The sequence below is a fragment of the Alosa alosa genome, chromosome 12 (assembly GCF_017589495.1).
Source record: "Alosa alosa isolate M-15738 ecotype Scorff River chromosome 12, AALO_Geno_1.1, whole genome shotgun sequence".
NCBI classification, from domain to species: domain Eukaryota; kingdom Metazoa; phylum Chordata; class Actinopteri; order Clupeiformes; family Clupeidae; genus Alosa; species Alosa alosa.
The window spans coordinates 24408686-24435716 of record NC_063200.1 but is presented as its reverse complement, the minus strand read 5'-3'; the positions used below and the strand labels follow the sequence as shown (position 1 = coordinate 24435716).

Genomic DNA, 27031 nt, shown 5'->3' with positions numbered 1-27031 from the left:
GTGTTGCAATATTTCTTCATTAGACTTTACATGCCCCAAATATGTCTTAACATAGAGTGTTTGACTGACCACTCTCTCTCTTTCTAAAGTGCCATGTATGTGTGAGTGAATGAGTGAGTGTGTGTGAGTGATTGAGCATACAGACGTGCGGGTCAGTTCAACGTGAAGCAGGAAATGCAGAAGCTGCAGGAAGCAGGGGGCTAAGAATAGCGCTTAGTGATAGATTGGATCCACATTGAAAGGAAATTGGGTTTTGCTTTGGAGTGTGTGTGTGTGTGTGTGTGTGTGTGTGTGTGTGTGTGAGAGAGAGACAGTGTGTGTGTGTGTGTGTGTGTGTGTGTAAAAAAAATATTTTGCTGATAGGTGCCTCTGACATCTAAGTTCACATGTAGGCAAAAGTGTATAACTGATCACACCATATAGGCACACATAAACACTTTCTGTAGCATGTGTAACAGCTTATTGATCTCAAATTTGAATATAGAACACACGCCCACTCACGAATAAAAAAAACACAAAATAACTATTCATGATTATAACTATTTGAGTCCTTGGTGAAACGCAAAATGCATTCTATACCCTTAGATGTAGTCTAAATCTTGCATAGTTTCTCAATGTAGACTAAAATAATAATCTAATGGCTTGTAAACATAAAGATCCATATTATTATTCTTCATTTTCTTCAATTCACCGCTTATTTACATTCATTTGGCATATACTACTTCTTTTGATCGTCATTCCGCCTGAAATCTGTGAAATGGATATAAATGGATAGCTATGGCTTGAAATTAGTGAAGCAAATTTTATAGACAGGGACATTTGTACCCTAAAGAATTAGGCTAGGCCAAACGACTAATTTATGCTGATAAAAACTGTGCATATTAACTAGCCTAAGTTTAGGGCATTAATCGGGAAAAATACCCATGGATGGAATCTAATAGAAAGTTTGTCTAATTTAACTTTTAAGGAACTAATGCAATATTACGCAAGGAACGTAGCACTGTACGCTTTTTACGGACGTATGTAAACAGTGGAAGTGCCCTCGCTCCTCCCTCCTGCCCTCCCCCAATTCCCTCCACTCCTCTTTCATAGAACCTATTAAGTGGCAAAATTCAGGACAGAAAATGGCGACGGCGGGGAGCCGGACCTCGTCCTCGTCGTCGGGAACTGTAGAGTCAAATAACGGCACAAACGTTGGAAGCGGACCTCAGGGAAGTTTGTCTACCCCAGGTCTCCCAAGTAGTCCCGGGAAGTCGAAGAGAAGCACCGGGGAAAATTCACAATGGAGACGTAAAGAGCTGCGGAAAGTGAGAAGTGTGGATCTGGATAAACCCGAGGTGCTGCTCCTATCTCCCGAGACCGGGACAGCTCCGATATCAGCGCAGCTGCACTTCTTGTCTGTTTCCTCGCCCGGTGCTGTTCAAGCTACTTTGTTGCAACAGACGCATCATATTCAACAAAGTGACTCATTAACTGGTGACATTCTCTTTGATAAAGCAAGCAATAGTTTGTCCACTGCCGCTCAGGAATTGTTGAAAACTTCATTTAAAAACAGCAGCGACCATCTCAACGCCGATAATGGTGCTACCGGAACTTCAGTGGAAGTGACTGCAAAACAGCAAATTTGGTAAGTTTAGAATATCATGATGCTTTAATGTAACATTACGACTTGGCATGTTTAGGGTGTTTAGTATTGCTGGACGACAAATGAGCTTACGTGGGGGCTGCTTTGATGCCAGCTCTGACTTTTTATTAACTTCAAAAATGTCTTTGCCTGGAGGCGCACACTTAAACCGTGCTGCATATAGCCTACGATCATGTTTTCCTGTTGCATTCTTTTGCGTATTCATAAATGATAGCAATCAGAAAGGGAATAGTTTTACATTAGTTAGCTACTGCAGATATCTAACTTAGGGAGGCTTTCTGTGTGAATAACGGCTACATTCTCAGAATAAGTCATCCTTTTTAACGTTCTGTCATTAAAGTTGGTGCACTGACTTATGAACCAGACTGTCAAAGTGTTCTCTCGCGAATTTGCAGGAATATAAACGAAATTTGCCATATTTATGTAAATGGGACAGAGACTAAGGCACCAGTCAACATTTGTAGTAGTCTGTGTGGTTAAATGTGGGTTGTTTCAGTTAACATAGGCTATGGTGCGCTAGTTAGGGTAGTATTTATCTGCGAGTTTTTGTCATATAGCCTACAAATTGGAATATTGCGATTTTCGGTCTTTGTGTATTTCTTTGGTTCGTAATGCATCGAGAAACTACCACGTTTCTTGTGGCGTCAAGTGGTCACTTGCAGACCACTGCTGACCTTACTTGGTAGGCCTATGTTTGTCCCAGATGCAGGTCCAGTCTCTCACTAGAAAATGTCTTTAAGATAACGGTATTCGAGCATATTGCCATACTTTGTTTCAACTTTGTTTCTCGCTTTCTGGCTGTTTAGTTTGTTTTATTGTTGCCTTTTGGGTCACTAGGTGTGGGTAATATGCTTCCATACCCAGGTCAAATTCTATTTTCTATTCAGGTCAGATTTGTTGGATTAGGTGATCACATGGAGGATGATTATTCTGTTCTGTAAACGTATGCCATGGATGTTGATTAATCCAGCTGTGCACAAATCCTGTGTTGTGAAAATGGTTTTTGTGGAGCAGAATTTTGTTAATCTGTACCCCACATTTCCTTGCTGGAATATGATTTATAACATCAGTTCTTCCTGGACAATAATAGTAGCAGTAGCCGAGATGCACCACATGAGCTTTGATTTTATTGGTGTTATGGCATCTGTCTCTGTTCCTATGTGATTGAGAATTTCTCTCCCATACCCCCTTCTGTTCAAATGTGCCGTTTGTGATTGTGATATTAATGATCTGAGTTCTTTTTAAGACTGACAAAGTCACCAGATAATCTTCTGTTGAAGAGTAGTCCATGTTTTCAACACTCTAACTGATGGCTGTTGTGAATATATATATATATATATATATATATATATATATATTACACACCCCCTGCGTACTTTTAAAAGGATAAGTCTCATTTCGGATGCTAAGTGCTAAGATCACTGAACATGATCACGTGAGAACATCCATAGATTTTGGATGAATGACAGCTTTTTTTGAAAAAGTCACATTTGCTGCAATATGAGCCTTTGGCTTTTGGAACTGTACAGATAATGAAAGATGAATAGGATGTTGAAAGGTAAAGAAACGGCTGGAATGGGAGATGGAATCCATTGTCGAGGTTTTTCTTGTTTAGGATAATGGACGAAGACTGAGCATCGGAGTCCTCCCTCAATACAATGGTGAAGTTCGAACAAACAACTCACATCCTCTCTCGTGTCAGCCTAAACAAACCACAGGATCTTTGAACTCTGTATTTTCTCCCAATCAGACTTGTAGCGATTGTATTTTTAATTATGAAATGAGGAACTCCCTTCATGTTTTTAAAACCTCAGCAGTTACATTTTGTTGATTTATGCAACAATCCAAAAATTCAGCTGCTGTTTATTTCACTTCATTTGACTAAAACCATCTTTTTCTCCTTATTAAACCACAAAGATCAGTCCATGGTGTACCTAATAACATCGCTGGTCATAGTTTTTATTGAGACACTTTGGAATTTTTAATTAATGCCTTTTTACTGTTTTATGAACTGTGGAGCACCTGTCAGTTGTCACAGAACAATCTGATATCAGTGACCTCCCTTACTGAATGTTTCAGTTACAATTAGACTAGTTTATCCCAACCCCTACGTTTGGGTAATTGATACTCATCAGTCACCAGATATCCAAAGCTCTGAGGGTCATTATTATTATATGTGGATATTGGTGCAAGTTTGCAAAAATGTTGCCTTCCTCAGGCTAGTATAGTCACATTGCAGTATTCTAATGGTGAGCGTGATGCTTCACATAGAGGTTGTTTTCGCAACACACCTGTGTGTGTTTTTTTTTTTAACTTTCCCTGTTTCTCTGTGAGTAAGACAAATAGAACGCCTCCTCTTTGCGTCAATGGTCTTATTCACTGCCTAGCACATTCCCCCAGGTGAGCAAAGGAGTGTCATGCACTTTTGTGCAGCTAGTCATTGTTGTTAACATCCTCCTCCTCCGTCCATACCTCGCGGATGTCTCAGGTGTATATGTAGTAATGCAGTACGCTCTCTCAACAGGTGTTGAAGTGACCCCCCGAGACCAGATGTTTTGAGCAATATTAAAGACACAGGAGCTCAAACGCTGTTGTGTGAGTGGCTGACGAAAGATCAAAAGCGACCCTTAATTCTTCTTCTGTGGTTGCTGTCATTTTCAAAGGGGTTAAATTATTCACAGGCTTGCTAGTTCTCTTTTCTTCTCTCCTTTTGAAGATGCCCCCCCTCTAACTGTAGTGACAGTTTCACCCGAGGCGCAATTGTGAGATTAACTTCTCGCCATCCTGCAGTGTCCACACACATTCAAGGCACTTTGGAAAGAATTATGACCCGAAGATGGCATATCCCTCATAGCTGTTATGATAAGACACTTCATATAGGCTATTGTAGAGTTAAAGTTTATTAACCACATTTGAAATATTAGCCCTGCAGGTCTGCTCATTGCCTACGTGTAGAATATAAATTAATTTCACTTTAGGTCGTAACTTCAGGTGTGAACAGGAGCCTGGAGGGAGGGTTTTGGGCCAGTGGAGAGGAAGCAGGCGAATTGGTCGGGCTCCAGTGGGTGTTCCCAGCTCGCAGATCGCAATTAATTTGTTTGCCTTTCCAACGGATGTGGCTGGAGTTCTGACATTTCTGGTTTACAGTAGGCAGCTAGTCCGATACAGGACGAGATACCCCCATCGTGGAAACAAAAACTAAAGTTCTGAGGTGTTAAAGGATTTATTAGGATGTTGTGAATAGTTTTGTATTGTCTTCACTGAACTATGAACTATATCTATTTGACCTGGTAAATCAGTTTTACAGTGCAAGTGAAATGAACAAATAGTCTTTTGGCCTGCATTTGTAAACTCTGTCCACAGAGTCCACAAGGATCTTTTTTTTTATTTGTCTTAACAATTCCTAATGACTTTACCCAGATATTTGTGTAAGACTCACTGTAATAAGGAAGATTTCTGAGTTGGAATAGGGGCATTGTTGTTTATCTGTACCTCTATCAGCTGTGTAATCAGACCAGAAGTAGTTTGTGTTGAACGCTCCTTGCCCCTCCCTGCAATCAGTCCTAAAATTGGACGTTTCTGGTTAAATAAAAGCATGCTTGGCAATTTGCCTGTTAGGGGTCGTGGTTGTTTTATACTGCTCAACCACTATGATGTATAGTCATTTGTTTCACTATCTTAAAACATGGACTCTTCCCTAATATGTCCATTTTTACTTGTATCCACCACATATTTGGTATATCAGTGAAAACAATTCCCCTTGGAAAACCTCTCTTCTGGTTGTATATGTCTCATTTCTTGGGAATGGAGCATATCAGGGTTGACCAGTATTGTATTTTGGTGATCTGGCTGGCTGACATCTGGACACCGACTGCCCTTGAAAGCCATTAAGAGAGCCTGCAATGTGACTGGCCCTTCTTCGGTTAACAGTTTGCTCTTAAGTACATACACAACAGTTGGTCACTTGCTGTCTTCTGCTGCGTGGGAAAGGGCCACAACGAGAAAAGAACCCGAAAAAGTCTGCCGTCAGGCCTGAGGTTCCCCCTGTGCGTGTGTACTTCCAGGAGAACCAGGCTGAAAGGCCAACTGATGGGGAGGAAAAAGCCGCAGCCACAGTTGGTGAAAAATATTTGTTAAATGAGAACAGCGAGTCTCTTCTTGAGTTGCGGAGGCCGAGGAGCCTTGGTGGATCGCGCTTGATGAATGTTGTGTGATGGGGGCTTAGCCAGTGGCGTTTGAGTGCGAAATGTGACACTGTAGCTCGCGGGGATATAACAGGCTTTTACAGTGCAGGCAAGGTGAGCAGTGCCGTTTATTTGGCCCTGCCACCACAAGGGACTCTTCCATTTAGCACCTCATCCATGTGTGTCGGACTTTGCAACTGTGCACCTGAATACTTTTTGAATACAAAAGTGTGTGTCTGACCTGCCTTCTGTGGAGTAATAGTCGATCTTGAATGACTGCTTTGAGTTTTAGATCCATGTGCCTTCCCTCTTTTTATCCCAGACGACCCCCGTCCAAACACACACTCATCCTATTCCTCCCTTTGCAGAAAGCCTCCAGACTGGTTTAAGATGTTCCTGGGTAAATGTAAAGAACGTAACGGGGGCTAACAGGCCAATGTTTATTATGGGCTGTTGCTCAGGGTTGCCAGACTCTGAAGTATTCTGAAATGCTTGGTTGCTAGGCAGCCGAGGGCAAGAATGCTCTAAAATTGAATTCTTCTCGCGGGGTCAGAAGCCACCCATTGTCCCGCTCACTACTCTGCACCTTGTTTTGAGCAGGCCTAATGCTATTTGTTGTAATTTGTATATGATTGGAGAGAAATAGGGGGCAAAAAGGGGGTTTGTACCAAATTGAGGCCTTTGTTTGCACAGAAAGGACATACACATGTAAATGCTGGCTATCCATGTTCCCTTTTCAGATTGCTCACGTTTCAGCTGGTCAGCCTTTTTATGCAGTTTCAATGCAGCATGGAACACGCCACCAGTAACAGACAACTTAATGATTTGAGCTGATCCTCATTTTGTCACACGGTGAAGCTCTCAGCTGGCCCTGTTGTTCTAACTTTTGTTCTTTGCATGAGAGCATGAGCATATGGAATCAAATTTTAGCATTCGTCTCTGTTTCAGTTCCCATATAATGTGACTTTTTTTAGTTTGTTTCTGCTTTGTGTTTTGAAGCTACGGTTTGCATCAGAGTGCCATTTTGCTCTGTAGTTCTGCTTCCAGGTTCTCGACTGGCTGAATTTTTCTTTTTTCCATGTGCTCCATACTGCTGGGCTTTAGTGTTTTGTGTTGAGCTAGGCGTGTGTGTGTGTGTGTGTGTGTGTGTGTGTGTGTGTGCCGTTATGGGGGGGGGGGGGGCTTGCGGAGAGGCCTGCCTGCCTGCCGGGGCGAGGGTGAGCTGGGAAGAGGGTCGAGGCGCGGGGGCTCCTGCTCCTGAGCTGAGCGGCGCTGAGCGGAGTGGGGGCTTGACTGTGTTTTGTCTAAACTCGCCCGCCTGGGCCTCCCCGCGGTCACCGCCGCGCTGGCTCTTTAAAGCCCTCGGGTTAGCCGAGTGCTCATGGCTGGAGTCCGGCAACAAAAGGCCCGGATATTTCCATACCCGTGAGCCGTGTCGGCAGACCTGGGGGTCCCCGCTCCTCCCCCAGGGTCTGTTTGGTTAGCGGCAGGACGAGGCAAGCTGGAGATTACATGTGAAAAGTCAACACATGGGTCCCCGCCTAATCAGGCCCAGATTACCAGTTAAAGCAACATCTCATGTGTACACGCCCTCCGTAGATGCGCACCGCACAAACATATTACACAGCATGGGGCCTGCAAAAAAAGACGTGGATGGGTCTTCCTGTGAAAAACTGAAACATTATCTCACAGAATCTCAAAAATTGCTTTTGTTTTGTTTGTTTTGTTTCGTTTTTTTTTTGTAATGCATATAAAGGCTTGTTTATGTGAAGTGAGTGGTGTTTAATGGCACTGAACAAACACTGGGATGTATGTGCAGGGCTGTGGCTTCTCTGGATACCGTGTGTGTGTGTGTGTGTGTGTGTGGCTAATTGAGACTGCACAGCTGACAGGAAGTCCATAGCCACCAGTATGTATTGAGCTACGCAGGCAGAATAACAAGCCGCCTCATTAGAAATAAACTCTCCCCTAGCGTTTTCTGTCCATCTTTGCTTTTCTTGGAGAGGTGCTTAGGTCTTCCACAGAGTTAGAGACAAAACAAATAATACAAGCTTGTGAGGGGACCATTGTTTTTTAGACAATGGCTACGTGAATTGCCAAAGAAATTAATCACACACACACACACACACACACACACACACACACACACACACACAGAGTTAACTTTGGCTTGAGTAAAGGGGCTTGAAGGAAACATGAGCCGCTCTCATTATTATTTGACAAACTGTTAATCTAAATGGCTTTCTGTAAGGTCAGGCTGCACATTAAAGGTTTTGCAGTGGTCCAAGACCAGAAGAATCTTTGTTTGGACAGGAGATTGGTGATTTAATATTTATAATCAACCTCAAGAGTCCGGTTGTCTGCCGCAAATTATGAGCCTCAGTGGTAATTTTCCGTGTTGCGTATTTTACCCTATACAGACCTGATTGTTCATGATGGCACAGTGACTCATCTTCATAACATTAAACATGAGTGTAAAAGTAGATTGTCTGAGGTTATCCTTCATTTGTTTAGCATTTTGTTTAGACCTAATCCAAAAAGTATGAGCCATTTTTATTTTTCTAACAATCATAATGATGGAGATGAGAGATGATTTATGTTTGATTAGCAGCTTCAATCTGGCCTGTCCTGTCAAACCTGTACAACCAGTAGACATAGACAAAAGATAATCCCGTGGACAACTCCCTGTATGTCTGGCCTGTCTGTCTCTCATTTGCATCTATTATTTGAGAGTATACATTATCACTTGAAGAACAAGAGGGAAAGACTACACCCGTAATTCCAAAAAAGGTAGTTTCAGCTCCCTCTGATGTGTGTTTGTGTGTGTGCGTGTTATGGACATGGAACTTTTCCCACCTACTAACTTCCTTACCCTACATTACTGTTCCATATAAGTCAATGGTGTGTCCGAGCTTAATTGCACAATACAAGTCATGTCGTAGTCAAATGACTGGAAGAGTGGAGAAGAGAGCAGAGTGAAGCCTGTTATTAAGACTGACACATCCTCCAGAAAGAGTGTCATGGTTTTAGCCTGTGCAGTTTGCAATTGAGTAATTGAGTGGGATTTTTCCACAGCATCAGGTGCCGTGTGTGTGTGTTTATTTATGTGGGTGTGGGGTGGGGGGTGTTAGATGCAGGTTCAGGATGTGGCTTCGTCATCAATATTCCTCCCCCTTGTCTTTTGTCTTCCCTTTCCCTGGACACACTGCTCATACTCACAGTATGAGCAATGAGAGGATCCATGAGACCGTTTGTAAATAAGAGGGCCTGGTAACTGATTGGCTGTCCCAGCGCCCAACAGTCCCCATGTATGTGTCTGTGTCAATGCGGGCAGCCTGGCCGATGGAGGCCACACAAAGGCATACATTGTGAGCTCCAGATAGCCTCGTCCTACAGCGGGCCGACCCGTAATGAGAAGTGAGGAGCCCTCGGCTCGCCTTTTAACATAGAGGGGCCAGCAAAAAGGCAGCGCTCGCTCCAAGTCGCACTTGTTCACTCTGCCTTTTCGTACTTTAGTTATCTCTGTACCCTGCCTGACCCGCCCCCAATTGCCTCAACCAGCACCACCTCCACCACCACCCCATTAGCTTAAAGCCTGATCTGTTTTTGGAAAGGCTTGGAAATGTTTACTTAGCCACGCCTTTCTTCCACAATGTGATCATCCGGACTGCTGCTTTGGGCTGGCGCACTCCAATACAACACCCCCCTCACCGCCACCTCCACCCCCCGAACAACCCCCCCCCCCCACCCACAACCAGTCTTTCCCGGGTCACCCCTCTGCAGTTGTTTTTCCTTTTTGTCTCCCTCTGTTCTTTTTTTCCAAGGTCGAGTTCTTTCTCTTCATAGCCCCCCTTCTCACTCTCAATCACTCACTCAGACACACACACACACACACACACACACACACACACACACACACACACACACTGTCTCTCTCTCTCTCCCTACGCACCCCATCCCTGAGGCAGCACTTTCTGAGTTTTGGTCGTAAATGCACTGCAGATCTTTCCATAACCTGCTTGCTTTTTTTTAAATCTTTTTTTATCCCTTGCTCAGCTGAATCTTGTGATGCAATAGCCACTATCCACAAGCCATGTGTCCCTTTGAAAAGGCAAGGCGGCCTGTCTTTCATGGCTGATGGCACTAATTTTAACATATTACTCCTTGATGCTACTTTTGTTGTTGCCTTTCTTTTTTAAAAATCTGTGTCATGTTGAAAAAGCCGGCACAGAAGAAAGCAAATGAACTGTGCTGTGTCGTGTGGATGGAATGGAAGCCTAGCGTCACTGCCACATCACTAGCCACAGTGCTGGTCAAGGCCATTCATTTGAGCTTTTGGGGTCAGTATGTGCGGGTGAAACAGAAAAAGCGATGGTGTAATGATAGATTGGGGTTGGATTGTTAGGCTTGTAAAACTCTCCTCTCTGCATGTCTGTCATCTGTCAGCCTGTCCCCACTCAGGGTGTCTCTTAAAAACGTCATATAGCCTATACACACATGCGGATCATTTATAGTAAGGATGTATTTCAAGTTTGGATAGAGAAGGCATGTTACATTTTAAGTGCTGCCAATACCTTATTAAGGCAGAATTGTTTCCTAAAAGCTACACTACACCCCCTTCCGCCTCCACACACACACACACACACACACACACACACACACACACACACACACACACTTGTAATAGCACTGGCTATTAATATAATTTAGCATCTGTATAAATATCTAAGCCACTGCAAGCTGTCTGATATATTTTTGATGTCTAAGTTTATCCATGAAATACAGGCCAGTTGAGCTGGCTGGACAGTTAGATGTCCCTCACCATCCTCCCTTCCTCCCAGAGTCTAACACCCAGTTTTACCTATGTTAATCTCTCCCTCTTTCTCTTTATCTCTCTCTCTCTTTCTCTTTATCTCTCTCTCTCTTTCTTTTCTTTCTTTCTTTCTCTTTCTTTCTCTCTCTCTCTCTCTCTCTCTCTCTCTCTCTCTCTCTTTATCTCCCTCTCCCCGTATCTCTGTCTCTCTGCCTCTTTCCCAGAAGAGGCCATGCATTCTTTTCTTTTCTTTTCTTTTCTTTTTTTCTTTTTCTTTCTTTTCTTTTCTTTTCTTTTCTTTTCTTTCTTTCTTTCTTTCTTTCTTTCTTTCTTTCTTTTTTCTTTCTTTCTTTTCTTTCTTTCTTTCTTTCTTTCTTTCTCTCTCTCTCTCTCTCTCTCTCTCTCTCTCTCTCTCTCTCTCTCTCTCTCTCTCTCTCTCTCTCTCTCTCTCTCTCTCTCTCTCTCTCTCTCTCTCTCTCTCTCTCTCTCTCTCTCTCTTTATCTCCCTCTCCCCGTATCTCTGTCTCTCTGCCTCTTTCCCAGAAGAGGCCATGCATGTGATTCTTTGGGCGGATTTGGCCCAGATTCTCCAATGAGTGGAGTCTCTCTCTCTCTCTCTCTCTCTCTCTCTCTCATGTGACCATGTGAACGACTGACTGCTGTCCAGCTTCCAGTGCTCCTCATATTGCTGGTCTTACTAGCAAACCAGCACAGCCTTTCTTTCTTTCTCTCTTTCTTTTTCTTTCTTTCTTTCTTTCTTTCTTTCTTTCTTTCTTTCTTTCTCTCTCTCTCTCTCTCTCTCTCTCTCTCTCTCTCTCTCTCTCTCTCTCTCTCTCTCTCTCTCTCTCTCTCTCTCTCTCTCTCTCTCTCCTCCTTTCCATCCTCCTCTGTATTTCTTTATCTATATGCCTTTCTTTCAATCCCTTCCCCTCTCTCTTTCTCTCTCTCTCTCTCTCTCTCTCTCTCTCTTCTGTCCTATGTCGAGGCCTCCCTCACTCCTCTTCTGTCTCTCCTACTACTCTATCTTTTCCTGTGGGTTTAGCGGTCAGAGGGAGGGCTAGTGAGGTGTGTGTGTATAGATCCCATGGGCCTGCGAGTTGCCATTATTTCCCCCCTGTCAGTTTGCATCAGTAGCTAAGATCCTGATGTGCACGAGGACGGCAGTGGTGGGCGACATCTCGGGCCGCATGGGGCTCTCACACTGGCCCTTCACTCCAGAGGCTGGGCCACAGTGGCCTCCAGCAACCCCCTCAGTGCTCCAACCAAAACAGCCCAACTTTTCCCAGCCACATGGGCCTGCTGCAATATGGCACACCCAGCTGTTGACAAATTGGTTATTTTAATCACCTTTTGTTTTGCTCGATGCCAATTTGCGGGGGCTCACTGTTTGCAGAGAGGAGTTGGTTCTTTGGTGATGGCCTCAAAAATGTTTGGACTTGAGGTTAGCGCTCTTTGTTTGCGCAGTCTGAGCACGTTGTCAGTGTGAATTACACAGATATTTCACAGTGTGCTTAGTGGGAAATCTCAAGCCGTCCAACAGCTGGCCATCTGGGAGTTGTGTGCTGGTCTTTTAACACGGTGGTCATGGTCAAAGCCTTCTGGCTGCTCTCAGGGTAGAGGCTGTGGCTTTTGCAGTAACCTTACTCAACACCACACCAGACCAGACCAGGCTCACCTTTATTTAGTATGGCGATGTTTGTTTTCCAAGAAATCTTGCCCTCCACGATACCATGTCATTCTACGATTAAAGATTGATGGTTTAAGTTGAGTTGGACTTTATTTATTATTTATTTATTTATTTTATTTTCTTTTTTTGGTCTGGTAGTGGTGGATGAAAAGGCATTACAGATGACTTAAAAATATGCTGTAATTCTGGACCCTTGTGCAGAGTTGCAGAAGAAGCCTTACAAGAGCAAAGTGTTTGCTGCTTATTCGCAGCAACATTGTCAAAGGTTAACCACAACTGTCTGCCAGAATTTCCAGAAACCTAAAATTTTTCTAAAGGGGCGGAACGAATGTCCTTCTTCGGTAGTAACCTGTTGAATCATTCACAGTTCTGTCCGTGTGATCCCAACAACGTCCCCTTCTGAATCAGCAAAGGCAAGTGAATGTTTAACCTGCGTCGTGTGCGCGGGTCACGTTGATAAGATGTCAATGGACACACTCTCTCTCACTCTCTCTCCACGCTCCCTTGGGCACGACCAGTATTTGCTGTACAGGAAGTTATTTTGTTCTGGACCGAGGGTGTATTTCTGGAGCTCCTTTTCCTAGAAGAGACCAACCACATTCTTGATGCATAAATTGTGAGGGCAATGGATACATAGGAGTGTTTGGAAGCCAGAAGAGAAAGGTAGGCTAGAGGAAAACCATTGGACTTTCCCATCTTAATGCTTGAGCAGTATTTGATAGGGTCATAGAAGGCATACCGTTTCAGGTCAAGGTCAGGATAAACTATGGGAAATTTGTACAACTTTAATTATGTCTGCGTATGGAAGGGGTACAAGCCCAAAATCTACATGAGAGAGTTTGCTCATTGGTAAAAACCAAGAATTACCCAAATCTCCCAACAATCGACATGCTGTATGATACATTTTAATTTAATTCTGGTAGACCTTCTGACAGACCCTACTGGTTTGTTTGGCAGTAGCGGTGAATGCTGGAATGGTCACTCATTGATGAACATAAACAAAGTTTAATTCTAAAACTGACTCCAGGGAATAGCCTAATCATTTGTGGGTTTAGCATATCTAGGAATGTTGACACATTTTGACCTAGCCCTATCTAGAAGTCATTGGAAAATTTTCCCATTTAATTTGCATTCTTTGACTGTTGTTCACACGTTCTTTTATTAGCAGAAAAGAATTATTTACAGAAAACCCCTTTAGATGCCACTCGGACTCTGGGGATAGCCCCTGGGCACACCACAGCCATGTTCTCCATAAGTGAATTCTTGCATCGTCTGAGAAACAGGGCTTTGATTTAAGATCTCTCCTTCAACAGGGCTCTGACATTCAGTAGTGTAGCTGCCTTTGGCACCTGTTGTGTGATAGTGGTGTGAAATAGAGTGAATGGATGAGTGGATGAGAGATCAAATCCCCCACCCCCATCCTAAAGCAGCAAGCCCTTGTTTTCCACTCCCCCCCATCCTCTGTCCTTTTCCTCCTTCTCTCCTCTCCCTCTCTTCTCTTCTCCTCTCCCTCTCTTCTCTCCCTCTCTTCCCTCTCCCCCTCTTCTCTCCTCTCCTCTCTCCTCTCCCTCTTTTTTCCCTCTCTCCTCTCCTCTCCTCTCCTCTCCTCTCCTCTGTGCCCTTTTGGAGGTTGTGCTCCACTTCCAGGCCCTCTCTGGCTACTGGGCCATTTGCTCGTCAGGCCACTCGCCTCAATCGGCCTGCTGGAAGGTGAAGGCATGCTGGAGGGAGAAGGCACCCTGGGTGTCCAGGACGATGGGGGTATAGTGGGGCTGGACATGGAGGATTCAGGGAGAGAGAAAGCCCTGAGTATAAACCTGGGTGTCCAGGTAGATGGGGGTATAGTGGGGCCTGGATGGAATGAATGGTTTATTTCTCTTTTTCAGATCCATGTAAGAACCTGTATCTCATTATAGACGCATCATTATAGATTTTTGTACCCCCCCCCCTTTGGTTCTAGTGCAGTTGTGTGAAGGATGGTTAAGAGGCTGTGTCCCCGCTGCTGTAAGCACACCGGTGTGCATAGGCTGGACCAGGGGGCACTAGGAGTGCAAGTCATCCCCTGCTCTGTCTGCTGTCCTTGCTGAAAGCGGGTCGGTATATGTGGGGATGCCTGGGATGTGTTGGTGGTTGGGAATCTGCTTGCAGTGTTCTCCTGGCTGAAAGTGGGTTAGTGTGCAAGTGGATTGTTTTTGGGTGTGTCTGTGTGTGTGTGCGGGGTGTGGACGTAGGGGGAGAATGTTATGATTATGTGCAGGTTGCAGTGTCCTCCACACTGAACGTGGGCTGGTATGTGTGTTGTGAGTTGTTTCGGGGGTGTGTTTGTGAGGGTGGTTGCTTGTGTGTTTGCAGAGTTGTGCTGCTGTGTGTGTGTTTGGGGGGATGCTTGTGTGTTTGTTTGTGTGTGTGTGTTAGGGAAGGCGGGCGAGGGGGGACGGGGGGGTTGAGGGGGGGGGGTCTTCAGTCCTCCGGGGGGGCAGTGCTGCTGTGAACAGCACTGAGTGGGAGGAATTTCCCTGCATTCCAGCCACATACCAGAGCCAAGCAGCAGTGGGCCCGAGTCTGCGCCCTGCGCTGAGCACAAAGCTCCTAGACCCCGGCCCAGCACTCCCACTGGCCACCTGCCTTGGACACCACTGACCTGACCCTCCGTACAGTGCCAGAGTAATTTGTGTGTTGACATTCACCACACACGGATGATGTTTTTTCTTTTTTTTTTACTTTTTATTTTTTTAACAAGGACTGGGTCGTTGAAGCATAGCAGATCTCTGATCTTTGTGTCTGGACTTTTGTCCTCCATGTGTACAGCATGAAGAATTGTTCTGTGAAGTGTGAACAGCTACTTGAAAGCTACTTTGGCAGTAGCCGCAAACTAATTAATTCAGATATGACCGTATTCAGAAACCAGTTGTTAGGAATGTAGTGTAAGTTGGAGTCAACCAGTTATTCCTGGTTTTAAAGCCACAACACAAAAACAAATGCATCTAGAGTGTATACAAATGCATTAAATGTATACACAATGCATGTGCACAGTGTCTCCAAACATGTTTGTGTGGTTTGAATTGCAAATTGGTTTTCTCAGCCAGATTGGTCACGTGCAGCTTGAAAAGTTGTTCACAGCTGCAACTGAATTCCGCTCTGTCTCTGGCCCTGGCAGCACTCGAACTTGTGTGTGTGTGTGTATAATGCAGACCCTTGATCGCAGCCAGCTCTAAATTCAGAAATAATTTATTATAAGACGTTCGCCTCAGATTACCTCCAAAAATAAAAGTTATATTGGGGCTGTTACCCATTTTTAGGTTCGGATCTGTCAGCAGTCGTCTGAAAGCGTGGCCTGCTTTGTGAGCGAAGTGGACACTGGATGTTAGAGAACTGTTTCCAAGTAAAACAAGTAGCCCCCCCTCAAAAGAAACACATCAATCTTGAGAAACAGGATCAAAGTAATCCAAAGACTTCAGTAAGGAAATATGTATGTGTATGTGTGCACACGAGTTGTCATACGATACTTTTGTGGACAACTTATCATCGTAAGCAGCCATGAATATTTGTTTGGTGTGCAAAAAGCGTTCTTGCAACAGAAACTAAACAAACGTGCACGAGTTGGCCTTCCAGCTCTGAGCATTTCTTATTTATCATGTTCGACTTAGCGAAGCTCATGCTATCAACCTCTGAACATATTTGGTCACTCAGTTTGAGGCCCTTTGGCATTTGGTGCCTATCTGACGCCCAGTTTTTTGCTGTTTTGTGGCATTTAGTCTTATTATTTCAGTCCTTTGCTCAGAGGCAATGGTGAAGCCATTTACTTGCAAAGGGAATGTAACTGGGCCTGATTCAGTAGAGCACTATCAGTTCCCCCATGTCTATGTGCATGTGTTTGCTATTTGAGGTGACATCACCCCCTGAACTCTTTGAATGTGCGGTCCCCCTCCCTCTACCAGTACCCCCAAGACACTTGGAACATCACGACAACAGTTTGCTCCAAGTTGTGTAATGTCCAAAAGGTTGACATCATGTATTATAACCCACGTCACACTGACTGTATGCGTGAGGGTCCACCCCTGTAATGATTTGAACCCCCCCCCCCCCCATGGTGCCGCTCTTGTCAGTGCCGGTTAAGGGCTTATTCCATGAGGGAAGGTCGTATTTCAAGCGCAGTACCCCGGCACACACCCATCCACTGACCCCACCGAAGAGACGAGGAATTGAATGGCCTTGACCGTTAGACCTGTTAGACGTGTTGACTTTACAGAATTTAGCCCGCCCATGTTAGTGAGGGTTTTAGTTGACGCTGGATTGATTCCAGTTGGAGCATTGGAGTGGAAAAAGTGTCGGAGGGTCATTTTTGAGATCATTTAGGAGAATATGGATCATGTATTGGCAAAAATTAACTTTTTTCTGATGTTTTTGGAAAATAGAGCCAACATGAACGTGGTGTGGACCATTAAAGTTTGCTTGTATTTAGCAAAGCTTTCAGTGTTTCCCACAGAATTTAATTCTATTTGTGGTGGTAGGTTTGCAGAATTAACTTGAATGCAAAAGTTTTTAACAAATTAGTGCAGCAGGGTTATGATGATAACCAGATTTAAACACAATTTAGCCAGTCATCTTCTATGCCTTCCAGGATTGTTAATGTTTTCTTTAAACGTGCATGTAGATTCGTTTAGAGACAGAGACACAAGGAGAGGCTGCGCAAAGGTGCACATAGCTTTACAATGTCAGAATTCCATCCAATTGAAATAGTAACATGGAAAATCATTGTGTGGTGGTCAATGTTGATATTGTGGTAGGCCGCCACAAATAAGTCAATGTATGGGAAACACTTGGCTTTTATCCAAACATAGTGACAATTACCCTGTTATTTCCCTTTAGACGACAATTTGTTGTTCATTGTTTATGGTGTTACAACAAACACCACCGCCACCACCACCCCCCATACACACACGCACTTCAAAAAAAATGTTATTATGACCGCCCTTTGTGCTTAAGATCATATAGGTTTAGTCATTTGTTTTTTTTTTTTTTTTTTTTCATGCCCAAATTTCCGATCAATGATTCCCGGGACACTGAAAGACCGGGGTACCACGAAACTTGGTGGACATGTAACCCCACATGGATAGCATGGAACCATCGTTTTTCGTTTTGATCTGTAGCCCCCCCGCTGAATTGGACCCCCAAAAGGAGGGTAGACACAGTTTTCTGTGAATATCTCGAAAACCGTGGGTTTAGGAGGACCATTTTTTTTTGTATGTTGATCTCAAGGGGCCATGTCAACCCATTCCATAACCACTCATTTCATGTATAAGCTACACCTAGTTAAACACAAAAAAAGTAAAATGAGGTGGTGTAATTGAAGGTATCTGTGACCTAACATAGTCAAAACTGCACGAAATTGGAAGTGTAGGATCATTATGACACCCTCTGTATGCACGCCAAGTTTTGTGGAATTCCGTTCATGGGGGCCACAAATAAATTAATTTATGTTACTATACACCAACTGGCCTGTAGGTGGCCGGAGACAGTTTTCCGTGAATATCTCGAGAACTGTAGGGCCTAGGAGGTCCACCTTTTTTTTTGTATGTTGGTCTTAAGGGGGCATGTCAACCCATCCCATTACCACTTATTTCATGTATAAGCCACCTAGTTAAAAATTAAAAAAGCAAAAAAAAAGTAGGTGTTTTCATCTCAATATCTCTGGCTGACAAGGTCAAAACTGCACAAAATTAAAAGTGTAGGATCATTATGACACCCTCTGAATGCATGCCAAGTTTTGTGTACTTTCGTTCATGGGGGCCTTACAATAAAATAATTTATGTGTACATTTAGTGGCGTGCACCAACAAGGATTCCCGGGACACTGAAAGACCGAGGGTACACAAAACTTGGTGGGCATGTACCCCACACGGATAGCATGGAACTGTCATTTTTTTCGTTTTCATCTGCAGCCCCCCTCGCTGGACTGGACCCCGAAAAGGAGGGTAGGGCAGACACAGTTCTCTGTGAATCTTTTATGGTATGTTGGTCTCAAGGGCCCACATCAACCTGGCTCATAATCACTCATTTGTGATTTGCCCCCCCGGTAAAAAATGAAAATCAGTAGGATTAAAAGAAAGCCAAAATAAATATTCATCATCATCATCATGGCTGCATTTTCAGTATTGGCGCGAAGTGGCTAGATGTCCACTAGATGGCTACGATCGTTGCAGTGAGACGTAATTTTGTTGGAAGTTAAAAGTGGGTTGGAAAAAAAAATGGGCGCTTCATACAAGGACTGTAATTTACCGCAGCAAACATCTAATAAGGATAGGACGATGTTCACATGAAGTGTAATTCCCATTTCTTCTTGAAGCCGAAGTAAATCTGAGGATGTTTATCGGACATGCTTGGTTTTTACTGCAGGTACGTTAATCTTGTAATATCAATAAGGACCTAGGTAATGTTACCAAGGCGTTGGTTGAGTGATGGAGGCATTTGATTTATTGCATTTGTAGAAAACTATAAATGCGGTTATACCAAGCAAATGTATAACAGCACTGTTTGTATCTTCGACTGTCATTTATTGCACGTGCTACAAAATCATTCTGTGCAATGGAAGATTTACCAACGTTACACCAGTCTGATACAGTTTTGCCTATATACATGCGTGGAGACGGAGACGCCTGTTTATTTTGTTTTAAGTGCGCGGCAGGGTGTGAGAGGGGAATCGATGTGCTTTGATTACAGCTTGGTAGTTGTAGTCTGTGAAATTAAAAAAAGCACGTGTGTGTGAAGTATCCAAACAATGACACCTTCATTTCGTTATGGCTGCTTTAGCAAAACACCTTAAGCTACTGTGTAGTGGGTCCCATTTAGAAGTGGCTACTTCATTCGCGCTTTCCTTGACTCTGGAGCTGCGTGAATGTTATTACAACTTTTCGCCACGATATGACAGTTTAAGTCCGCTTGATACTGTAAGGCGAAGCCATTGGTTTTCAAAGGAGATTTTATTTGTGTCGCCAGCATAGCCTATTGACAATTTATGTTGTAAATAGGCCTACCTTATAATCCTACCTGTAGCTTAGGGAAGCTAACAACTTTCTATTAGGATCTAGTTTGTTAGTTACCGTTTTGTTATAACTCCTGATGCATTTTTTTGCATTTAGAATAGCCAGAGCGTGTATATCTCAATCGGAAAATTAAACAATATCGGTGCCTATGGACTAGGCTGGGTGAACCCAGCCTGATCTGCCCGGCTATTTATTTTTTTTGATTTCTTAAAAGATTGAGCTTGGTCTGATGAAAGCCAGACTAGCCATGGACCTCAGTTAAACAATGCAAGGGAACATGAATCAGCCTATATTTGCACTAACAATAACGGACAAAAGCTCTTCAACTTTGGCCCGTTAAAATGTGTATGAACAGTCTAGCGACGCATTTCATCAAGGCCCATTTGGACATGTCAGTTATTTGCACCACTGGTTAGATGTAAAACAGCATTTCGTTTCAGACTAGGCTACTGTTACTTAATTTGTGCATTAACAATAACGTTTCCGACTACTGTTACTTAATTTGTGCATTGACAATAAAGTATTACATGAACTAAAGATGACTAAAATCTTATGTAGAAGAAGAAACATTCACAAAAAATCATCCATCCAAAATGACCTTTGTTTTTTTGATAGCTGTTGAAAACGGCATGGAACTGACAGAGATGTTTTGTTTAAAAATACATAAAAATAAATAAATAACATTATGCTGATACCTTTTGCTTTTCCCAAATACAATGTAGCCTACAGGTGTAAGTGACCTTTCATCAATCCAGTTGCAATGGATGAACTGTGATGAACTGCCCTACTTGTGATTGTTTAGAGATTTTAAAGTTTTTATAACAATTCTACATCTTCTTTGGCTATTCTACAATCTATTCACCTTTTCAGCACCAGTAGGGTACTTTCTGTGCAGCCGCACACACACACTCAGGCATGCCAAACAAGCATACACAAAAGTTTCAAGAGTGGGGGATGGAGTAAAATATGGAGACAAATTGAAGTGTGATTTATTTTCTCGGAACGGATGTACAGGACTGAGCGGCGGTCATATTTTGTACCGCTATGCGGTACATCTAGTTTTAAGTCAAAGCACAGCCCCAAGCCCCCAACTGCTATGGTTAACAGTAGTGTACACACACCACACACACACACACACACACCACACACCACACACTCACACACCACACACACACACACACCACACACACACACCACAATAGTGTACACACACACCGCACACCACACACACACACACCACACACACTCACACACCTTTTTGTTATTTTCAGCTATCTCCCCCATAATTACAAGCGGAAGACGCAGCGTGCCCAAAAAAAGAAAGAGCACCTTCCTTTTGTTATTTCTGACGGCGTGTCTAAACTGCGTGATGCGCACATGCTGCAGGATATGAGGCTGGCTGCGTTTCCCCTTTCGGAGTGCAACCGCTGCCTTGTTTGCGTGTCAAAGAGGAAGTCAGCACCGTGCACAACAGGACCCACTCACAGCATTGCCAAAAACAGTGCCGCTGGTGGTTAAACCAGGGTGGCTTTTGGTGTGCTGGCAAGGCAAAGTATTTCTGTGTTTATGCTGTAAACTTCGCTTGCTCTCTCTCTGTTTGAAAGAAAAGGTCTACAGAGTGACCCTTACATACAAGACTAGTGTTTCTCTGAGAGAAAGAAGGGCCTGTTTAAGAATGTAGAAACTCCCACTCGTCCGTGCTCACATGACACACACACACACACACACACACAAACATGCAAACAAAACTCCTCATTTTGACTACAAGGGCTCATGGAGGAAAACACAAAGAGAGAGGTGTTCACCTGATGCTTCAAAGATCGGGATCAGCAAAGCATATTTCCATTTTCAATAAGACGCCGAGTCTTTGGTTTAGATGCCTACAGTACCTCGCTCTGTCATTGCTGCTGGGCAACTTTCCTGCCACTTGTCTGTATGTTAAATAATGCTGCCTCAGACTTCTACAAATCAAGTCAGCAGAACTAATCATTTGCATCCTTCATCACTTAAAGCCCATTTGCTAATTACTCCCAAATAAACAGTTGAAAGAACTGATTGGTCTTTTCTGCAATTTATAGTAGTAGTGTCAATTCTGTTCAATGTCTTTCTGTCTTTCTGTTTATCACTTTCTGTTCAATAAGCCTAATGGTCTTTTGTCTTGTCACCATGTGCCAAGACGGCATAGGGAGACTTTTTATCAAATAAAGCCAAGAGCATCCGATGGAAGTAAAACCATCAGTCAGGACCGGAGTCTGAGTCTGTGTCTGTGTGCACCACGGTGTGTTCCCAGCCGTCTCCTTTTTGGATGAATGGATGGGGGCTCTTTTCAGGCGCTGTGCATCTGTATTGCATAACCCCATTAAATTTGGTTTCTGCTGTGTCAAGCGTTTCTTTTTCCAAGTCCACTGCAGAAATGTTGTCAAAGACTGCCTGTGTGCTTCTCAGAGAAAAGGGCCTGTGACTGCGGTTTTTCGGGATCTCAGCGGCTTCCTGGGGCACGTCATTGGGCCAGAAGTTTGCTGTTTGCTCAGAGAAAAAAATGCAATCTGAACACGTTCTCTGTTTTGGAAAGACCAGAGGCGGCTAGCCTAAATAAAGATCCAAGTTCACACAGATATGAAAGTTCAGTTTCGAGGTGCACCAGTACCACCAGTTTTTGAAATCTGATACCAATGTTGTTGTTTTTGTTCTACAGTATCATTTGCAGCAGCAGTGTAGTGTAAGTAGCCTCTAGATTTCATACATGTCCCATATTAGTAGGTCATCAAAACAAAGATTACCACAAATGTAATGATGCCTAAGAAGTAAAGTAAGTATTCCTTTTTTCCAAAGTTCCATAGCCAATATAAATATGATTGCCTCTCTTCCATAATATTTTGTAACCTATGAAGATATGAAGACAATAGAAAACATGCATTATACTGTTATACTCAGCTTGACTACTAAAAAATCTGAAATGAGAAAGATTAATGAAAAAGGCCGAAGTGGTGCCATCTCTGATGAAATCGAACTTGGCCAAAGTGCACTGAATCCCGATAGCGTGTCTGACTGTGCACGGCACATGGATTAACTGCTTCGGTGAAACCCAATTCGAGCCAGCGAGCCGATCCATAAACTCCATGTTGACATTGCGTGGCCACTTTTTTCCTCTCTCTCCCTGGATGCCACCCTGAAGCAAGGAAGAATGAGGTGGTGGCAGACCCCGCGCCAGTGCCAGGATATTATTACCAGTGACCCGGACATAAGCCAGTCCCCACCACGCCAGTGCTGCTGTCAGTCGGCATGCAAAGGCTTGGATCAGGGCATACCACTATATCTGCCCTTATTCCCTTTGACCAGTCAGTCACTAAGGATCTACTGTACTAAGGATCTGCATCGTATGAGGAGGAGCCTGTCAAATTCTTTGAACCCCGGGGTCCGCATTGTTCCTGGTGCCCAGTTGGCAGAACTATGCGACTTGCCGAAGCTGTGTGAAGGGATGCCTGAGTGTCTTACCCCAACCTCCAGACACGCAAGCCTCAGGCACGCCGTCAGAGAGGACTTAAACATGAGCTCTCCTCCCCCTCCATCTCCTCACATCTCCCTTCTCTACACATCAGTCAGATTCCACACTCCACACTGGTGTACACAAACACTTTGGCATTTGGTGTTTTGGCATTCGCCTACAACAAATGTCTCTTGTGTGTTGACTTTCTTTGAATATTTGTTCATAAATATGTATGCCATATTTTATATGGCTGGCTATTCCTCGAGCACTAAAGACTTCTTGAGACTCTGAGATGATGCCTGTGAAAGTCCTTGTGACCCAGGGAGCACCTTCACTCTGTGCTGAGAACTTGGACTCCACTGTCCCCTCCAGCAGTGGTAGTGATTGTGTGAACCGGTAACCTGAGTTTTTTGGGAGCAATGTTGCCCATGAGAAAGGGTGTGCTCAGCATGCAGTGAGTGAGGTGTGTGTGTGTGTGTGTGTGTGTGTGTGTGTGTCATCTGTGTCTGTGTCTGTGTCTGTGTGTGTGTCTGTGTATCTGTGTGTGTGTGTGTGTGTGTGTGGGGAGAAGCACAGTCTCGGCTTACGTAGAGGCTTGAAATGGATTCTCAGCCGCTGGCCCTTCCACATCCCACCTGCGCGGCCCCACAATGTCCCTTTGTCTCTGGCCCCATGGCACTGTGGGATAGCTGTTATTCGAGAGGCAAGGGCCTGGCCGCCACCAACCTTTTCATTCATCGGAGAGATGCTGAAGTCCTGCTATCTGGTTTCATTGTTCCTGCCTCCGACCCCGGAGAGGTCTGCTCATCCCTATTTAGCAAGCGCAGAGCGCTCCACTTTTTTATGTCCCTTCCCTCTTAGTCAACTGCCCCTTCCCTGTTAGTCAACTGCCCCTCAACTACCACGCATTTTCCAGGCCAGAAATAAAATCGAAATCCTCAGGGTTTATTATCTGGAGCCTTTTTAGGGGTGGGGGGGGTCTCTGTGTTTTGTCTGAGAGTTTTCCTTTGGTGCAACTTTGGAGCCTCTTACTTGCAAAGTAATGCCCTTGTTTGCAAGTGGAGCATGTTGTTGTTCCTAAACTTTTGTGGAAAACGGCTGTTTTTCAGTTGGTGGTGTTCTGTTGACTGCGTGTCTGCAACCCCTCTAGCACTTTTCTGTCTTTGTGTGTGGAATCAATAAAACAATTTTGGAGTGTCTCTGCCCTGGCGTTGGTTGATAGTGATTTGTGGTTGTGGCCTGTTTGGACGGGTCCACTGAGAGTCCCTTGCAGATAATTCAAACCGATTAAGCAGACGTTGACTTGTCAAAACACTGGGCAAAGAAAAAAAAGTTTCTCACTTCCTGCTCCGAGCTATAATGGCAGCAGTCAGTCAGGAAAAAAACATCATCAGTGTGCTGCAGAGCTCAGGAAGTCTGTCTGTCTATCGCTCTGTCTGTCCTCTCACTCTTTCATTTTTCCTCACTTCTTTTTTTTTTTTTTTTTTTTAATCGCTATTGAGCGCCTGACCAGACCTCAAAAAGAGGAGAAGCAGGGCTATTGATTGGGTTGTTAATGAAAAGGCCTGTGATGGAGGTGGTGGAGCCGGAGGGTAGGGGCTGGGGGGTGCTGGGTGCTGGCTTGCAGCTGCCCTCTCGCTGGCCCTGTGGCCCAGACCCCCCTGGACCACATATGGGCAGAGCAGAGCGGAGGAGCGGAGCCGCTTGGCAGCCGCTCATCCTCTCATTAAAAACTAGCTCTCTCTCTCGGTCTCTCTATCGCTCTCTCTCTCTTCTTCTTGGGCACTCTATCGCTCTCTCTCCCTCTTCTTCTCGGTCTCTCTATCGCTCTCTCTCTCTTCTTCTCGGTCTCTCTATCGCTCTCTCTCTCTCTTCTTCTCGGTCTCTCTATCGCTCTCTCTCTCTTCTTCTCGGTCTCTCTATCGCTCTCTCTCTCTTCTTCTTGGGCACTCTATCGTTCTCTCTCTCTTCTTCTCGGTCTCTCTATCGCTCTCTCTCTCTCTTCCTCTTGGGCACTCTATCGTTCTCTCTCTCTTCTTCTCGGTCTCTCTATCGCTCTCTCTCTCCTTCTTGGGCACTCTATCGCTCTCTCTCATCGCTCTCTCTCTTCTTCTTGGGCACTCTATCGCTCTCTCTCTCTTCTTCTCGGTCTCTCGGTCCTCTCTCTCTCTTCTTCTCGGTCTCTCTATCGCTCTCTCTCTCTTCTTCTCGGTCTCTCTATCGCTCTCTCTCTTCTTCTTGGGCACTCTATCGCTCTCTCTCTCTCCTTCTTGGGCACTCTATCGCTCTCTCTCTCTCTTCTTCTCGGTCTCTCTATCTCTCTCTCTCTCTCTTCTTCTCGGTCTCTCTATCGCTCTCTCTCTCTTTCTCACTCTCTGTATCTCTCCTTTGCTTCTCTTCCCTTGCTTGCTCTAGAATTTTCTCTTAATCTCTTTCTCTCTTACACTATCTTTCTCATTCTCTCCATCTTTCCCTAGCTTGCTTTCACTTTTTCTCTTGATCTGTTTCTCTCTCACTCATGCTTACTCTTGTTGTCCTGCTGCAGTCATTTTCTGTACAGGCCTCTCTCCTCTTTTTTATGTCTTTTCTGTCTTTACCTAGTCTCTGACTTTGCTGTTAGTGGGAGATGAGAGGGCTAGATAGATGAGATTGGTTTAATGAGCGTTTAACCTGACATGTATTTGACTCTAAAATGCATAATACACTACCTGGTCTTTATTATGCATTTTGACAGAGTCAAAGGTTCAGTGGTTGTGTTTTGGGTAGAGTGTTTTTTTTTCTCTTGCCCGTTCTCTCTTTCTCCCTCACTCTCTCTCTTTCTTTCTCTCTCGCTGTGTTTCTTTTTAAAGACAGACTAAGTGTTTGGCCCTGAAAGGCCTTCATTCACTCGGTAGCGCGGGGTGGGCATTGAACAATGCTGTCAGCCCTCATTTGTATGATGTACTGTAAATCTAACTGGCTCAGACGGCAGCGACTCCTTATCATAACATCCTCTCGTATGAGGCCTGCTATTTACTCTGAAGCCCCCTGCCCCCGCTCCCCACCTCCCCCCTTCCCCTCCCTTGCCTCTGCCTCTCTCCCTCCCTCCATCCCTCTCTCTCCCCCCTTGTCCTCCTCCTGCTCGCCTGCCTTGAGTACAGACAGCGCCCTGGGTGTCTCGTTGGTTGTAAATTCCCTACAACTCTCCGGCTTCCGCAGAGACTAGCCTTGAACGACCATGAATGAATCGAGAGTGGTGCCACTGTCCCCTGGTACATTATTTGTCTTGCCTTTGCTTTCAAACAATCTTCCATAGCTTTCTGTCTGTGCTGGCAGACTTTTGATGCACACTGTGTGGGAACAGTTCAGGGATTATGATTAGAACCCTCATGAACTAGACTGCCCTGTCTACTAAAGATGAGTTTTAAATCGGAGTAATTGGAGTAATTACATTTTTAACGCTTATTTTGAAGTCCTAAAGCTTATTGTTGCACTGACGAAAAGGGGAAAAAAACCTCCTTTCACACAAGATATAAAATCCGGGTAAAAATGTGTCATTTCGTATCAGTACTGCTTGGCTGACTGTTGCCCCATGCTGTGTCTTCCCTTCCCCAGCAGCCGAGACATGGAGAACAAGGACACGCTACGGGGCCTGCAGAAGATGGACAACCGGCCTGGAGGAGAGCATGATCCGCGAGAAGCTCAAGGTCACCTGCATGCCCACCTGGAAGCACGAGTGGCTGGAGCGGAGGAACCGCCGAGGCCCTGTGGTGAGACTGCAGCTGCACCCGCCTGCCGCACTCACAAACCTCCAGCCATACGCTGCACTACATAAACACACACGCACACGGTCACACACACACGATCACATACATACATACATACATACATACATACATACATACATACACACACACACACACACACACACACACACACACACATACACACACACACAAACATACACACAGATGCACACACATAGCTGATCAGCCAAACAGGAGGGAATATTTCACTGAGGCATGCACTCCGCTAGCAGCAGGCAGACTTTGAGGATTATAGTTCCAAACACAAGTCTATTCTGTGGGGAAGTTCATGCTGTTAAAGATGCACTGGTCAGCACTTAGACACTGGGCTTATTGCCTAAACAACTCTCAACAGAAACAGATTACTGAGGCAGTTCCTGGGGCAAAA

General features: G+C 44.5%; 1 protein-coding gene across 1 annotated transcript in view; it reads left to right on the top strand.

Moving 5' to 3' along the window:
- Positions 1-1124: 1124 nt before the first annotated feature.
- Positions 1125-27031, top strand: part of map3k1 (mitogen-activated protein kinase kinase kinase 1, E3 ubiquitin protein ligase) — a 47385-nt gene continuing 21478 nt past the window's right edge. Inside the window, 3 exon segments of the mRNA XM_048259096.1 lie at positions 1125-1627; positions 26453-26513; positions 26515-26607. Coding sequence (XP_048115053.1) covers positions 1125-1627; positions 26453-26513; positions 26515-26607 — 657 coding nt within the window.